Raw genomic sequence first — 18,388 nt, forward strand, 5'->3', positions numbered from 1 at the left:
GCAACCTCCCTCTCCATGTTTTCCAACGTGGCGTTGAGTCACGGCCTAATCTCGTTCTCTGCGTACGGGGGCTGCGGTTCTATTTCAGTTCAGAGCAAACGGAGAACGGCATGGTCATTAACACAACCATCAGGGTCACCCATAGACCACCTACAAGGGCAATGCATGCGAGGCAGCCTTGTGATGCCCACACTCATGGAAAGTATGCCGGAGTAAGAATGTGCAACAGAGGCCAACTTATTAGTTTGCTGTAAGGCATTTACGAACTTCCCTTTGCATGCGCGAGTCAAAATGAAAGTGAAAGTTAATTCGCTCGTCCTCACCACAGAGTGCTAACGCAGCAAAGTTACAAACTTAAACGTCTCAGGACAAAAAACAAAGTCCTTTGTGGCCTAAATTCAAGTCCCTGGGTTGTGATGCGAACTGAATGAACTGTGGTCAAAACAACCAGTGCGGCATGCGGGCAAGTGGTGGAACAATGTTGGGCGACTTCGAGAAAACTGGAACGCTTCACAATTAATGCCAGACACCTGTGGGTTTAATTATTTTTAATGCAACCATTTTACACGCGACAAAGGCAGCCCGTGCTTTGCCTCCACTCGTGGCAAATGCGGCACGATAACGAGAGCGAGGCAAAGCCCGGCCACCACCTGTGGAAATAAAGAGCTTCATTGCTTATCGGATTCCTCCGGTAAAAATAAAGATTTCCGATTCCGAGTAACTCTGAACCAACGCGTGGGACCAATGTGACATGAACCCCTCCCTGTCGGGAGGGTTTTTTTGTAAGCAATATTTGGACGAATTTTGAGCGAGCGCTCGCTGTCTGAAGAAGCTGACTCTTTGCTGACAGCCGGTCAACGTTAGGCTGACTATCGTTCACTGCTCCAGATAAAAGGCATACGTGTTGAAACGTGAGTAAGTAGTTCTCCTGCTCCTCAAGTGAGTGGTCTAGATGGAAGCCAGGAAGACATTGATCTTATCCTTGACATGTTGCTTGCGGGGGTGACTACACATGTGTACAGTTGCTTATACGCATACCTTTCTCTATTAATAATTGTTTAACGGTAAGTGTAGAACAATTTATCAATTAATATAACATCTGAAGTGATATTAAAATTGTGTAGTTGTGTGTAATGGGTTCACAATGCCTATGCAAGTCACTTACAGATGCTTAACTGCGGAAATATCTTCCATAGCGATTCAATATTTTAGGGAAATATAAATATAAAAATGGCCTATCCAGTGACAACACAACGCAATGGAATATTACTATATATAGATCCTTGGGATTTCCTGAATGTCGAAAGCAAGCAGTGTGATGGCATCTTTCAAGTATGAACACATTATTTGGTGATGCTGTTGCTGCGTTGCCAGTGGTGCACAAGGAACAATAACAACTCGACACATTTGTCAATAACAGTGGCGTTTTTAAAGGGAAAATATATAAAAGGCGATGTTTCGGGCAATTTCCCTTCTTCATGGCATACGAATAGAGGGGCCGGAGAGAGACAGAATGGATCATAAGAGTTTGGGAGATTGTCCAACGCATTATCAGGGTCTTCTGAGGGCGGTGACATAAATCATTCTAACACATCAACTTCGAGACAATGGTTCAGGACCTCTCAACCACTCGCCCCCCCTGGCTTTTACCTATTTCCATTAAAGTCAAACATTCAAGCATTTAGCCAATCTGTGGCAGGATTTAGTTCTGTATTTGAAACCCATTACAGGCCTCGGAGCATGAAAAATAAGAATAGTGTTTACCCTTTCTGGCAATAAAACAGGTGTAAAGATGTTCAAGCACCAAATAGAAACCTTTTGCAAGGAATCAAGTGTGCATTAACCAGAGGTGGGACAAAGTCATTGTTATGCAAGTCCAAGTCGAGTCGCAAGTCATCAAATTCATGACTCGAGTCTGACTCGAGTCCAAGTCACATGACTCGAGTCCACATCTCATAGGTGGGACAAAGTCATTGTTATGCAAGTCCAAGTCGAGTCGCAAGTCATCAAATTCATGACTCGAGTCTGACTCGAGTCCAAGTCACATGACTCGAGTCCACACCTCTGGCATTAACCACGGCATTTGTGGTGAACATGCAAAGAAACATGCTCTGATTATAATATATGCATTGTCTTTTAAACTCATTGGCCTACACCAGAGACAGCCTTCTTTATAGCCTAAGAGACCTTCCATGATCGGTTTAACACGTAGGCTTTCACGGCCAATATTATGCATAATAAAGTTGTGTTGGGTTAGATGGCATGAATACAAATGTGTTGTTAAACCCGCCACCACCTGACACAGCCAATTAGTAACAATTAGAATACGACGTTTCGCTGATGATTGCAACCAGCTTCATCGGGCGATTAACCACAATTGTGAAGAAGCCTTTCTTTTTTTGGACTTAAATAGAGTGGAAGTGATGTCATCGCGGTGAGCCTATTGGTTGCGACGACCAGAATGGGGGTTAAATGTTGTGGGTTTACTCTCCAGCACACCGGCGTGTTGAAGTAGCCAATAATTGGCACTTTTTGTTTACGTGACAAACCTTACTGGTTGGCCGTGTCGGGTGGAGGTGGTGGGTTTAACGACGCATCTGTACTTGCGTAATCTAACCCAAAACAAAACAAAAACGTTGTTATGGAGTTTCCATGATGGCGCCAATTGAATGTGACCTGTTGCAAGGCCCCAATGGCACCTTGACGTTTTCATTTGAATAACTGCTTCAACAAACAGCTGATCACAAACATCTCTAAAACTTGCGAAGCACAATGAAGCAAGTCATGAAATGAACAAGAATTAACTTCTAGTGTGAAGTTGCTAAAAACATAATTGAATATGGAACAGGTGCTGAATATCTTTGGCAACGACTCTTAACTAATAATTGCGAGGCTATTTTTAAACCACTCGCAAAAATCCCTCACGGGCCAAGTCGATGGCTTTTGGTGCGAGCTTATTTGTATTCTTTTAAAACGTTTGAACTTTAATTTCGAAAACTTCTTACGGCCGAGCGGACCAATTTTCGTGTCAATGCCGCAATTTACAGCGCGATTTTGTGCGGCGGATTAACGCGCGGAATCCGCATTCCTTTCAAGTTTGAAGTCGTGGAATGGGTTTTCACTCGACGCACACAATTCAAATGTAGAATATGCCGCCTTATTATCCTGACATGGTGAGATAGCTCTGAGCTGTGTGCATCGAGGTTCCGCGGAATACTGAACCCCGTGACATTGTAACAGCTTCCACTGCAAGCCTTCCCTCAACGGTAAGTTAACCTTTCGCGTGTCACGATCAATCTGCAGCAGAGGCATGCCTTTTGACGTGAATATAAATTACCTTCCTGCGTGGAGGGCCATTGGCTCCAAAAAAATACGTGGCGGTGTAATGTCTTTGTACCGCGTACGATCTATTGGGGGTTTGCGCACAGAGTACGTATCCGCATATCCGACCGTCACATGTCCACCCTGCCCAATTAACCCCCCGCGCCCAGTGCATTATTTACGCATGACGCGACTTGTAATTTTTTTTTATTTTTCAATGTTCACAAATATGACCTTTACCCTGTACAATAATGTATTCTTAATCTTGTGTACATTTACCTCTAAAGTAGAGTAAATAATTATCCCATTATTAAAACACCTTATTGCCTATTATTTGTGTTCAGTAACCTATTCGTGTCTGGTGTCACTGTCATTTTCAATCAATGTTCACCTTTTTACAAATCCGCCTATATCTCAGTTCCCAGCGAGTCTGATATGTGATGATTGTACTCTACTATAACACATTCCTGCAGAGGGAGCTGGTAGGAACGTTGGGTTGCTCGGTCAATGGCCAGGGTCAACGGCGGCGTGGTGTATTCCACAAATATGGCCGGCGTGAGTAGGTTAAACGTTGAGTTTTATAAGGGCACCACGGGGTGACCAGCCCCTCCCCACCCCTCCCACCCCCTACCCAGCCCCACCCCCCTCACCCAGCCCCGCCCCACCCTCCCCTCTCCACCCATCCCCACCCCTCCCATTTTTGGATGCATGATGGACGGACGGACACAATAATCGCCTGTGGGCTGGTGGAACCAGGTGGTTCCTACCAGTATAAAACAGAGGTAGCAGTGGTGCGTTGGTTAGCGCACCGAGCTCTGAATCCGGTAACCCCGAGGTGTTAACTACCTCGCCTGGTATACAGGAGGCCGTGGGTTCGATCCTGACCCTGACACCTGCTGCTGTATATTTAGAGTTTGCACGTTCTCCCCGTGGTCGCGTGGATTTTTCTCTGGGTCCTCCGGTTTTTCTCTCCACATTTTGAATCAAACATGCGTTTAGATTATTTGGCTGCTATGAATGCCCACGTGGTAATCCACTTCTTTGAGCTATTATTTGTGGCCAGGTCGCTTCTGAAAAATAGATGTATAGCCTTGTGGGCCTTACCTGGTAAAATAGAAATAGTTGAGTTAGTTTAGTAGTTGAGGTGTAAGTTGCAAAGTATTTTCAATCAAATTCTTCTCATGTGGAATGAGGTAACCACATCTACTCTGTATAATATTGAAACCAAATCGTACTGTCATTCTGTATAATAAGTCTATATATTCTCTACCTATATTGGCGTTTTATCAATATTCGTTTAATCTGTGTTGATCAGAATACATTCTCAACATTACTACCTGGAACTAACACTCACTCTCCATAGAGAATTGTGTTTTGCATTTCTTGCCAATGAGTTTAATGTGCATTAATTAAAAAAATGGTAATTTTAATGAAGTGACACATTTCAATGTTTAATAAACACGCGCCATTATGTTTACTGATTTGGCCACTTGGATATGCTCACTTCCAGGGTTTGTTTATTCTAACAACGTCTCCGCTAGCGGCTAACACGAATGCTTGTCTTGCCAATCGCTTGACTCGCGTTGTGAGGCTGAATGTCAGAGCTTTGGCGCATCAACGTACGCAGATGGCGGTGGAAAATGAAACGCAAAACGAGGAAAACAAAATCGTGCATTCACACCAATTCTGTCTGATGTTTTCCAACAAGCCCTATGTCCTTGGATGCGTGGCAATGTTTTGTTCTACATTAATTAATGGTTTACTACCTGCGACGTCGTGGATCAAAAACGTGGAGACTCGCGAAGAAAAAGTCAAGTGCTGCAAATCATCGAGCGTGTGGTCAAAACCGAAACGTGCGCAAAAAAGCACGTGGAGAGATTGCTGCACGCTTGGAACAGCATCGTTGATCCATAAGAGAAGCAAGTGGGCTTGGGCCGGTGGGCAAAACTAATGATGGGGGATGGCAGCCAAGGGACGGAGGTGCCACCAGACAAGATCCGATCGTGTCCGTCCGCTTTTCGCCAAGCTGCAATTGGCTTCCGGTTCCCGAACGAATATCCTTCGAAGGTCGCACTCGTTACACACAAAGTGCTTGCCACAAATGAACCGCAATGCCTCGCTGATCTCGTCGAGGAGTGTAAGCAAATGCACAAACACCCCCCCGGTTGTCCTCACGGCAGCAGCGGCTTTTGGCTAACCTTCTTGGTTCTTTTGGTAAAGTCACGTAGAAGGGAAGTAATAAAATAATAAAAATAAAACATAATAAAACAATTCTCACGATGTTTCGGCCACAACGCAAGCAGCCGTCCTCAGGTGAAAAACCAAGTCTGTCGAGGCGACAGCGTCTGAATGCCTCTTGATATGCATATTCTTTTGTCAAGGCGCTCTTTTCCCCCCTTCCAACCCAGCTTATATATATGCTCCAAGCACGTGTGCTGTTTCATTCAGACGCTGTCGCCTCGACAGACCTGGTTTTCACCTGAGGACGGCTGCTTGCGTTGTGGCCGAAACGTCGTGAGAATTATTTTATTATGTTTAATTTATTCTTCACCTGAGGGACGGCTGCTTGCGTTGTGGCCGAAACGTCGTGAGAATTGTTTTATTATGTTTTATTTTTATTATTGTATTACTTCCCTTCTACGTGACTTTACCGAAAGAACCAAGAAGATGAATCCCTGCAGTCACGAAAGCTTCAAATCGAAATTTTGGCTAACCGTCGAACAAAGACAGTCACCGCCATTGCGCGGCGCTTTCAGACACGCTTCTGCTCCGCAAGGCCACCTTCAGTTGTGAACCCTTTGGGCAACCTCGGTCGTGCAAATATACAAATATTTTTTTCTCTTTTCAGGTCCCATCAGCAGCATCCTCGTGAATAAATACGGAAGCCGCCCCGTCGTGATTGCGGGCGGAATCCTCGCTGGAACCGGAATGATAGCAGCGTCGTTCTGCAATACCATTTTCCAGCTCTACTTCTGCATTGGCGTCATCGGAGGTATGGTCCGGGACTGATTTTTCCCGTAATTTTTCATGGGCTGCCCTAAGGCAAGTGCTTGAGTAGTTCAGCACAATTCAGCACGGGTTTAGTTCAGCACGTTTTGCTTTAATCTCATCAAGGGCTCCTCAACCGATAAGTTTTACGTGAATTATCCATAAAATGTGCGATTGATCGTTGCGGAGGAGGTTATGTGACCGTCACACTTGGTGCCGTGGTAAGCGCGCCGTGCAACGAACCCAGAAACCCAAATTCGATTCCAGCTCACAGCCAACACCAGTGACGATTATCTGAACCTGGGCTGCCCCAAGGTCGATTCAGCCTTAAACGATGCGCTGTGTAAACATCCACACCTTCGATTAGAATGGTTGGATATGTGCGGTGTGAAAGAAGTTCAACATTCATTCTAGATTTGAAGCTTTCGTGACTGCAAGGATTCATATTCTTAGGTTTTTTTCGGTAAAGTCAAGTAGAATATTCAACATACATGCCTACATAGACCTGTGCTGCAAGGTTTTGTCGTGTGAAGCGGTGATTATGATTTCACACGCCCTTGAGCAGATCTGGGGTAAGACCGTGCAGGTGTGTACATTCCTCATTGTTCATAACGAACCACATCAAGTTCCTCTTTCGTTGGAGGCGCCCAGCTCCAGGTTATATTTCGGTAACATTAATGTTCTACATTAAATGTAATTATAGCTGAAGAGCCTTATGACTGGTGGGTGGCTTCATTTTTTACACAACGGTTTGCTTTATAAACACTTAGATATTCAAGTAATAATTACGCATATTTTTGCCAATCCACAGCCATGTCTTTTGCAATCTGTAAATGCTGTAACAAAGAAGGCATTGCCCAAGAGTGGTGGCCAAGCCTTAGGGTGTGATCGTGGAGGTCGTGAAGGTCTTATATAGTCTGTCTGATGAGGCCAATGTCAGACGAACCCGTTTGTGTTCATTGTGAGGCCCTTATCACAAATCTAATTTTGTATTGACGCTGCTGTGCATATGTAAAAAAAAAGATAATAATTGGTTAATAGTTTTCGTATAAATTGAATTGTTGCGACTGTACTGCGTGCAGTTAAAAGCACTCCAGAATTTAAACGGCTGCCTGGAGGCATGTACGATCGTGGCATTGCTGGAGAAATTAATTGTGAAACATACAGCCAGAGGACTGCTACTAGCAGTTAAAGTAACTGCTGCTGCCAGCAGTTATATTAACTGGAACGCCATTCATTAATCAACATCCAATTTTTTTCTTTTGCCCCCTCCATGTTTGGCTCCGCGTACAGTGCGGAGTTTGTCTCCGAGCTCCGCTTCAGTTGGCGAGAGCCTCGTGCTGAATATCCATCGGCTGAGTTTTTTGAAGGCAGATGTTTAGCGATGTATTAATCAGCCTCAACACGGCCGCCCGCCCGCCATGCAGCGAGCCCATTAACCCCTGCAACCATTTGTGGTCTCGCGAACACAGAGGATCAGCGCTCTCGTCGCTTTCTTTGCCATTTTCACATCTCCTCGTCCGGATGTGTACGACTTCGCCATTCGACTCCCCGCGATCCCTCAGGCGTGCCCTCGTGCAAATTTGCCACATCCTTGATTTATTCGTGTAAACGGAATGGGATTATATTTTTGCAAGTGTACGTTAATGGAATCATATTTTCATTCGGCAGAGTGTTATTAGTTTAATTACCTAGAGCAGGTTGCAGCATGCCTAGGGTTTCAGAATTACACTCATTTTATATTGCATGCTGCGTTCATTTTGTTGTTGTTGCCTTGTTACAGTTATTATGTTATTCTTTCTTCATAAATGATCTGACGATAAATTGGACAGCCTTACAATTTTTCAAATTTTTTTTTTTAAATAATATCCACCTTTTTATTTTTACACGATTTTTCGCATCAATTGTATTATTTCGTGGAAAAAAATACATAATTTTATCGCTATCATCGCTATTATTTACACCTCTTCCAAAACATCTGATCAAGCGTGGCAAAGTAGGCCAAATACCCTCCAAAGGGGCTCTCTAAAGCTCCCTCTAGTGATGACTGATTACCGTGGAAGAGTAGACCAAATACCCTCTAAATCTCCCTCAGGTGTAGGTCCCTTCAACCAGCAGTGGTGATGAGCCAGCAATTGCAGGGCTGCACCTTTATCTTATTTTCTTCTATTAATTGTAGTAGCAAATGTACCGCAGTGTATTTTCACTTTTATACGTTGAAAAAAAAAAGTCACAGGGATGAATGTGTTTCGTATAAATACCGAGAGCTAATTTTCTCTTCTCGTGGTGAATTTTGTTTGTCCTTTAAGATATTCTCACAAATCCATGAGACTGAAAAAAACGGGAATTAGTTTAGACGTGATAGCATTGCCATACCAACGAGTAAATTATTTGTTAAGTTAAATTACACCCACTGAAGAAGTAAATTCGTCTTCGAGTAAGTTCATTTGAGTTCAAAATTGTGTTTGCTGTGAGATTAGGCCATACAGAATGACTGGCGTCACGTACGTGTGTATCAAATAATATGCCGCTTCTCTCCTCAGTAGATCACCGGGCATTGTGGGTATGCCGACGGGCATCTATTCATATTGCATGTTACAACCTACGTTACCGGCGAGTAATGATGTTCAATATCGTTCAGCGGGACATTGTGTACTCGAGCAATCATTGGCAAAGCCGTAATTCATGGTGATGTTGAGATTTGAGTTTCATGGATTACAACAACAAAAAAACACCCCCAGACCTGTGTAGATTTGTCGCCTTGATCACACCTGTACCACGAACCCGTTCCCACGAGGTCAAGCTGGGGGGGGGGGGGGTCCCGTTACATTACCGCCTGCTCTCTGCATTTTCAATTTTCGTTTAAAATGCAAACATGTGATACCCCCCCCCCACCTTAAAATGTAGCACCAAACTGTTTGTTTTTACCATTCATTGTTGACCGTAACCCACGTGGATGGGGATGAGGTCATGGTTCTAAGCCACGTGAAAGGGACGGTAAAGCTTGCTTTAGCGAGGTGGATTCCGACAGTCACCCCGCCCGCACCCCCCGTATTAAATGTGTTCCATTAACGAAAAGGTGTTTGATTACAACTCGGGGTGGGAGTAAGGTGGGTGCGGATCTGTGATTGGCGGCGTGGGGCAGTTTTTTTTTATCAGACAAGAACCAGCGGCACATTTGCCTGTACTTAAATGGACATTCAGCTGCGTATTGTAATGCACACTTATCGAGAGGCAATGCAAGATAATTACATTCGAGCTTTGCAACCTTTATCACAGCAGACTCTTTATCTTATAATGAACCACATTCATCGCATTCAACAACAATCTCATGATCAGCAATTTGACACCACGATTTCAAAACATGTTGTATGCGGCTCTCAGATTTGTTTTGTCCACAAATATGTGGAAATTTACAATGTGGCGACATACGCGTGATCAGTTGCAAGGTTATATCAGTGGTTGAAATTGGCCATGTGATTTCGTCTAATTCTATGGTGCAGCACAATTTGCTTGTATATAGAGGAGTACCAAGATGCAAGGGGGATTTGCAGAAGCTGTGATGGCAGAGTAGTGAAGCAAGCCATTGCTGAACGGGAGTAAACAATCGAAGAAGCACACGGACACGAAAATACATTTCATGATAAAGGTGTTTTTTTTCTTTTCGGTTAGGTCGCGTAAATATAAATGTGTTAAATACACCACCACCCAACACACCAGTTGTAAACGTTGTGGGTTTGCTCTTCAACACACCGGTGTGCTGAAGTAGCAACTTAATGGCAAGTTTTATTTACGTGACAACCCCTAACTAATTTGCTGTATCGGATGGTGGCGGTGTTTAACGACACATCTATATTTTGCGTGCTCTAGCTAAAAAAAAAAATACATCTTTATTACTAATAATAATGGTCACATGTTAAAAATACATTTAACAAAAAAGAGGCTTTTTTTTAATTCTCTACTTTAACCGATGCTGCTTTGGTGCACTGAACTTGCAATCCATGGAGGCCCACCGGTTCTGTCTCCCTGCACGGCAGTTAAAACAACCGGCAAAGACTTTTGAAATCTCGCCGCCACCGCCACCTCTGTCTCTGCCCACCCGGCAGTATAAAAGGGTGCACCCACAGTGAGTCGATCTGCGGGGAGGTGGCAGGTTGTGGCGTGGTAAGAGTGTGTGCCCTGGAAATAAAAACGTACTCGGCACCTGGGGAAACACTCAAAACAGTGCAGTTACAGGCTCGTGACCTACTTGCTGTTCTGCCCAATTCGGGCATCTAATAACACTTCACGGTGGGTGCGTCATGCCCGGCACATGTTCTCAAAAATGGCCCACTAAACCCTTGTCTCCAAAGCACAGGATTACAGGCGTGTGTGCCAACACGCTTGGCACATCCACAGAGTAATCGGAGAGATTCCATTGGAGTGGCACTCCAACTCCTTTTTTGGCAAGCCACGGACTTTTCGACCACCCCTCGAAATGATAACGGTCTTTACGATGATAATGGTCAATTGGAGGTTGCAGTGATGTTTAAAGTTCCAAGTGACGGCTACATTTCTTGTTTATCGCTGTTGCTGAACTTTGATTGAGGATGCTCAAAGCGCAGAGATATTTCAGCAATATATGGGAATGTATTTTCAGTTTTATACGCAGTGCTACGAAGCTGCACTGACTGGGACTTGTAACTTTAAGAATCAACGTCTATGCACTACATATAGTAGATTCATATAAACATTTATGCAATACAGCAGCAACATACACAGGAGCTTGAGATGTAGTTGAATGGTATTTACATTCTGTATCAATCTAAATTGGGTTGTGTAAGTATTCTAATGAATCCAGCATATGTAGTTATTGATAAATACGGTAGGCTTTCCCCACCTTCCCACTGTAATTCTACGAATTATAAAACATTCAGATTTCGGATTTAATTCAAGAATATTTGTTTTTCATTGCGGTGAATTGAACCCATTACGGACGTCAACATAACCATGGGAGTCCTTGTGGAGAATATTAATGAGTAAATAAATAGGCAGCAAATAGGTCTCCTCTAGAAATATTTCCCCCTGTTGGAACAAAAATCTTACTCAGCCCATAAAGCCACATGGCTTTCTGGGAGTGGACAGTTTGAACAGAATTGATTCAAGACAGGCAAACACTGGATCGCTTTCAACATACATTGTCTCTGGCCTGGGTCCAGCATATATGGTCTCGTCAGGCCAAGTCTTACTTTGCTGGTGAGACAATGTACGTTGAAACCGGTGCAGAGGTTGCTTGTTTTGGTTCAATGCTTTTGAAAGTATGCATGCGCAGAAAGGCCGTTAGGTATGGCATCTTGAGATGTCGGTTTATTCCGATTTCATTTGAATCCAAATTGTATTGAGATTCAATTGTCGTATATACACACACAAGTCAAAAGTTTTTGATTCTTAAACTAATGACAAAATGCATGTTTTGCGAAAAAAATGTCACCTAATTTTTTAATCAATGGATCGTTCTATCACCAAATGGTGTGTTAGTCATTTTGTAGAGATTAAAATTCGTCACACCAACACATCACTCCAGAGGAAAACCCCACATCTCATCTTGAGTTTAATTACGTAGCATTTTGTGGTTTGACGTTAATAATAATATTAATGATTTATAGCCCAGTGGTTAATCTGCTTGCAATGGTTGAGTGGTTCGAACATGATCTCTGCCTTGTGCACCACCAATGCACCCAGTCCTGCTGCAAGACTGAAAATAAAAAAAACGTGTTATTTGCGTGCTCCTATCCTTACCTTACTTTTCCAAATGTAAGGGTTAAATGATAGTGTGTACTCAAATTTACATGTAACAATGCGCCTGAGCCTGCCTGCTTGTCATAGTTAAGTAGCTCTTGAACTAATGCCCTCTTGGCATTTGGATAATTAAGTATTGCATGAATTAATTTATTCAATTATAAACAATTTAAGATCATTTTTTCGTTACAACACTCCCAAGCGGGTTCCTGACAGATTGAACGTGGGCTGGCAATCCTCTCCCGTTAACAGCCCTGAGCTAGCGGTGGAAATTCCACATTCCCATGGCATGGAAGGGATGGAAGTTCCTCTAAAAAACAAAAAAGTAACCGCTGTTGACTTCACAACAAATTGGTACCCATATTCTTTGGGTCTTTCGGTAAAGTCACGTAGATAGGTTCAAACTAATGACGGTCGCATGTGTTGTGATCGAAACCTCATGGTTTCTGTTCATTTTGTTTTTTATTAATTTGAAGCTGTCTACGCGACTTTACCGAAAGACCCAAACAATATGAATTCCTGCAGTCACGAAAGCTTTCAGTCAAATTGCTACTTTATTTTACCAACCCCTGAAGGGATTACTACGCCGGGGTCGATCCCCCTAACCGGGATACGAATTCGCAACCCTCGGATTGCGAGCCGTGCATTCTATCGCCACGCCACTCTGCTCGACGCAATGCGTCCGGAACGTCAAGTGATGAGAGCGTGGCAGCGGTGAAACACTCGCACTCGAGCAATCGTTAGGAAAAGCCAATTAACACGTGAGTTGTACGCTCGGGCATACGACGGCAAGCGTGCGTGTTAAGAGCTGGTGCTAAATCTGATTGGCGAAGTTTATTGGAAACTTGTGGTTCTGTCCATCAAGCGGCGGGATGTCTATGTAATCTGCTGGATGGTTTTTAGATGAGGCTATTTCGAGCTCGTCACGGCGATTGTCTTTTTCGCCGAGCCATTTCATCCACCTCGCTTGCACCGAGATTCCAGAAGGGGGACGAGCAGCTCAAGGTCACGAGATAGCGGCTGTGATGTCATCGTGAGCATCGGCATCACGTGTGTGGCTACTGTAAATACTTTGGTGTATTTACAGTAGTTGGTGCGGGGTGTTGTTAGGATTCTATAATGTTGACACTGATCTTTGTACAACCGAAGTAAATGGAAAAGCATGAGCCGCTTAGCTGAATGGCAACAACTTGAGCTCTGTTTTACCAACAAGAGTCCAACTGCCCCTATCGTACGACCAGATGAAACCGGCCGCATGTCTTCAACCAACAATCCAACCAGAATCTGCATGTCGGCTCGCGTGGAGCTGCTGGGATGGATTGCCGCATCGCAGGATCACGAGAGGAGGCGGAGGCTTGGGGGGGACGCCTTCATCCAGCTGTGGGTTGACCATGACTGACAATGATGATTATGATCATGATATGCCTAGTAATTTCCTAGAGAGCTTGAGTCGAGCATAAAATGTAGAACGTGTGCGATAAGGAGTGAACAAAAAACGGGCAAAAGCAGATTTGGACAAGTTAATGTTCATGGGACGGAGCTGTGGCATTCTGGTCAGCACACGGTGCTCTGAACTGAGTAAAATTTTCAGCCACGGCTGACATCAGTGATGTGTGAAACCTATAAACTGGTTGTGCTGCTCCCCCCCCCATCACTATCTCGCGCTGACCACCATGGTGAAGTATGGTCACAACCCTCATGGCCAACATGGTATAGGGAGGCCTTCATTCAGGAATGGATTGACGAAGGGTTGTAAATCATGACTTGTTAATTTTAGAAAATATTTACACCTTGAAAATATGGCAGATGTATGCATCATTGACTCTGGCACACAACGTTCCACCCTTTCTTCACGATAGAATTTTACAATTGGCAACAGGCTAACAATGCCCTCCGATAAGGAGGGTAAATTGAATCTTTGAACCCTGACAATCTGCCACCTCTGTGGCACGCACGCGTTAACGCACTGCGCTACTTGAATTGTGCAGCTCATCGTTCCTCGATTGGCTCGTACAATTCGTACCATGGGCACTAAATGAGTGTATTAGGTTGGCAGTGGATGTCCTATAGATAGGATTTTTAACCTGGTCACAAGTGATGTGACATTTCCACTCATGGCTCATTAACACCATGGGACATGTGCACTGAGAAACGATCCTTCGGAGAGCAGTAGGGGCACATTTCCAACTCCCCACATATATCTAAATGATATTGACCAATGCACGCCGTTCATCCCTCCAGCGTTGCAAGCCACACACTTTATCTGCCTGTTCATACTTCCCTGCCGTAGAGCGCTACTCAAAGGCTGCCTGTTAATCTTTACGGCCACCCAGTGTGGCAAGCGACAAGGTATGCTTCGGAGTTTAATGACCTTGTTGACTACTGCGTGTGCACACTAAAAACGTGTCCTGTGCAGGGGTCAGCACAGCACACACCATCTGTCGAACTGTCCCCTGCGTAGGCTTTCGGCACAACTTAATATACGTACACACTCGGTGGATGTAAAACTCTCTACCCGATGACTTGTTCTTCTTTGCCGAGTAGCTTTGTCGTTTAAGGGTCTGAATAGTTGTTGGATTTAATCGCCCTACCTTCAAATAACCCCAAATTGCGCTAGGTCTGAACAGATCTTTGGAAGCTCAGCAGGGTTTGAGCCTGGCTAGTACTTGCACGGGAGACTTTTCTGGGAATACCAACCCTTGATAGTGTGGGCTTATGAGGTGACCAAGAGGGTAGCAGTACAGCAAGTATGCATTGAATCCATCTCCTTGTGTGCATGGATTGTCTTCGGGCGCTCTCGTTTTCTGCCAGATGCCGACAATCATTTTTGTAATTGACCAGACTTTCCTTGGAGAGCCTTGGGCCTCAGTGGTGTTTTCCTGGATGAACAACGGACATTGTTTACGACTATAATAAAGTAGCGTAATTGTAAATAATTATAGTAATAATAATCGTGTAAACTTGGGCTTAAATTATTTTAATGTTTTCAAATGTGCTGTACAGTAGTAGCAAAAAAGGAAAATTGGCACAGCATAATAAACTGGCACTTACTGTAACACTACATATTCCATTGCATATCACACACACACACGAGCCGTTGAATATGAATTCATGGGCAAAATAATTGCAATGTCAAGCACCTTATTGCTCATTGCAGATGGCTTTCAGTGCTATAATAAATGTAAGCCGGATTTGCTATGAATTATTTATACATTGGCATTCGTGTTTACAGCACAAACATGCAAACATCTCACTTTTAAATATGGTTTTCTAAGTATGTCTTCTTAATTTGACGTAAGTATGCCTTGGCACATTACCGCATTTGCAACTCAGAAATGCGTTCTTAATTACATTTGCAATATAATAGCATTAATTCAGAACACAATTCGTGGAAGTTCATGAGGACCAAGAAATGCATTATAGAAATAAATTATACACCTATTGCCTGTAGATTAAGCTTTAATTAATCCGTTAAAGCCAAGGATAATGTATTATTGATGCAGTCAAAAGTAACAATACTTGTCTAACAATGAATAATGAAGGTTTCCGAACAATGTTTTAACTGCAGCAGGTGAATGTCACATTTTATCTTTGTACGTGTTGTGGTAACTTTTTTTTTATTAAATGCATACAGATATTTAGCATACTCTTACCGTGATTAAATGGCAGTCTTGTCCCACTGGTAACATATACACACATTACACACATCAAAAGTAAGCTACAATTATACACACGTGTATATTAAATACATTTTACATCGCTAATTACGATGAAACTCCTCATGGATATATGTCAATGAAAACATTTAGATTACATATTGTATATATAATCATTTATATCATGACCAAATCACACAGAGTGGGCCTGATCACATCAGAAATTGGAAGCTAAGCAGGTTAAGGGCCTGGACAACGCTTTGATGAGCGATCATCATGCGTGAGAAACCAGGGTGATAGGCGTTGTGGGATAATGCAACAAAATGTATATGTTGTCCTTCCTCCGCACTTACGATTTGTATCTCTGTTAAACTACTTTCGCACCATACGTAACCAACCGTGTTAATCTGAGGTGCGAGTGAAGGACAACAAACTGAAATACAAGATTAGCATGGTTGGCTACGTACAGTGCAAAATAAGTTCTACATACGTACATAAATCCATTGCTGTTATGTACTACCATCCACTTTCACCAACCCGCATTGACTAGCATGGTGAAGTATGGTCAAATGTACCTCCTGTGCTGCAAGGCTTGGGAGGCCCTCATCCAGCAGTGGATTGACAAGACAGGGCGTATATATACATTTACATCAGTGCATTATTGCATTTAATGACATTGGAGAATGAGTTTTTTTTTACGTATGCAGTGACAAATAAAAATTAAAGTTTGGGGTTGACTGCACCGGTTTTTCTGACACTCAAAAAGTAACAGTGTATGTCTAAAATCTAAAAGTGCAATAGCTTGGTAGATGTGCACTGTTTGAAATTAATCATAAGCATGTTGCTCCGCATAATGTGTGCTCTGAGCCTGAATACAAGCTTGCGCACAAGTCACATTTTTTTTAATAACAGAGACAACAAACTCAATTACCAACTTTAAAAGGTAAATAAAAGCAGACATATTAAACTTGCCAACAACCCAAGAAAGAATATGAAGAGTAATGCAGGCGGTAAAACTACGTAATGTTTATTTATTTATTTTAACATACCAGTAAAGTGTGTTTCTACTGCGCAGCTTTTCGCGGTTGTGCGGCGTAGCTCTCCGATGCGTTCGCAATTTGTGCCACGTGTTTTGTTCGAAGCAATGTCCGACGTCTCACTCCGCGTGCTGGGGAGTTTTCTCACTTCTCCACTTCCCGAAGAAGCTCCCAGAACATGTACCGAAACGTCAGACATTGTGCCAGTCAACACCATGGCATAACTTGAAAACAGATCAGAGAGTGAGAAAATGTTTATATTAAGCACTTTAATAATATTAAAAGCAATACTTTCATTTAATATAACATCCAACAATGCTGTACATTAAATATAAGGATATAATCCCATATACAGCCACTACCAAGCCAATGAAAATCCCATTGGCTGGTATTAGTTCATTAGGTCTACCAGATTACAATCCCCAACTTCCCAGCCAAACTTCACAGGAAGGGGCATCGGTGGTGGAGTGCCAAAAAGTTACGACTCCTTTTCATCAATCGGTCCAATGTCCAAACAAGTGATTCTATATTTTTCAGGGTATGTCTCTTTAAATTATTTTTCTTGGAGACAAATCCCACCCTCTCGTGCCCATTTATGCAATGCCGTGAACGTGGTAAATACTCTAACAGTCGCACCGTTCTCTTCCAGGTCTGGGCTTGGCATTCAACCTGCAACCCGCACTCACGATAATCGGGAAGTATTTTTACAAGAAGCGCCCCATCGCCAATGGAATCTCGATGGCCGGGAGCCCCGTAGGCTTGAGCACCATCGCTCCGCTCAACCAGGTCCTCATCAACAACTTCGGCTGGCGAGGGAGCTTCCTCATCCTGGCCGCTTTGCTCTTCAACTGCTGCGTGGCCGGTTCTCTCATGAGACCCGTGGGACCCACTCCGGCCAAAGACCCTCGGAAGAAGGGCAAAGAGGAAGCGCCGAAAGACTTGGAAAACCCCCTGCTCGCGACCTCAAACTCCGAGGCAAAAGACAAGAACGGAGACTCGTTCTCTAGCCGCTTCATGCAGCTGCTGGACCTGACGCTCTTCAAGCACCGCGGCTTCCTCATCTACCTCTCGGGAAACGTGATCATGTTCTTCGGATTCTTCGCGCCTGTTGTTTTTCTCGCCCCCTACGCCAAGCACATGGGCATCGAGGATTACTCGGCGGCCTTCCTGCTCTCCATCATGGCCTTCGTCGACATGGTGGCGAGGCCTACGACAGGCCTCCTGGCGAACCACCCGCGCATCCGGCCCAAGATCCAGTACTTCTTCAGCTTCGCCGTCTTCTTCAACGGCTTCTGCCACGTCATGTGCCCCTTCGCGTCTGACTACACGGGGCTCGCGATCTACGCCGCCTTCTTCGGCATGGCTTTCGGCATGGTGAGCGCCATGCTCTTCGAGACGCTCATGGACCTGGTCGGGGCTCAGAGGTTCTCCAGTGCTGTGGGGCTGGTCACCATCGTTGAGTGCTGCCCAGTGCTTCTGGGTCCACCCATCGGAGGTAAGGGCATTGGACACGCTTCCAGCCAAACGGTGCTTCTTCCTGCCCGTGCACTCACTTCGTGCTGTTGTGCAGCATTCTCGGTAGCAACAACAACGTGCATCTCTCCGCAT

At 44.0% G+C, this 18,388-nt stretch overlaps 1 protein-coding gene across 2 annotated transcripts in view; it reads left to right on the forward strand.

Moving 5' to 3' along the window:
* Positions 1–18,388, forward strand: part of LOC144732886 (monocarboxylate transporter 2-like) — a 68,820-nt gene that overhangs the window by 36,858 nt on the left and 13,574 nt on the right. For both annotated transcript variants that reach the window (XM_078614548.1, XM_078614549.1), the window contains exons 3-4: positions 6,170–6,313; positions 17,430–18,275. In XM_078614548.1, the coding sequence (XP_078470674.1) occupies positions 6,170–6,313; positions 17,430–18,275 (990 nt within the window). The remainder of the gene's footprint in view (positions 1–6,169; positions 6,314–17,429; positions 18,276–18,388) is intronic.

Source organism: Lampetra planeri, chromosome 44 (genome assembly GCF_965212315.1).
Source record: "Lampetra planeri chromosome 44, kcLamPlan1.2.h2, whole genome shotgun sequence".
Lineage (NCBI taxonomy): Eukaryota > Metazoa > Chordata > Hyperoartia > Petromyzontiformes > Petromyzontidae > Lampetra > Lampetra planeri.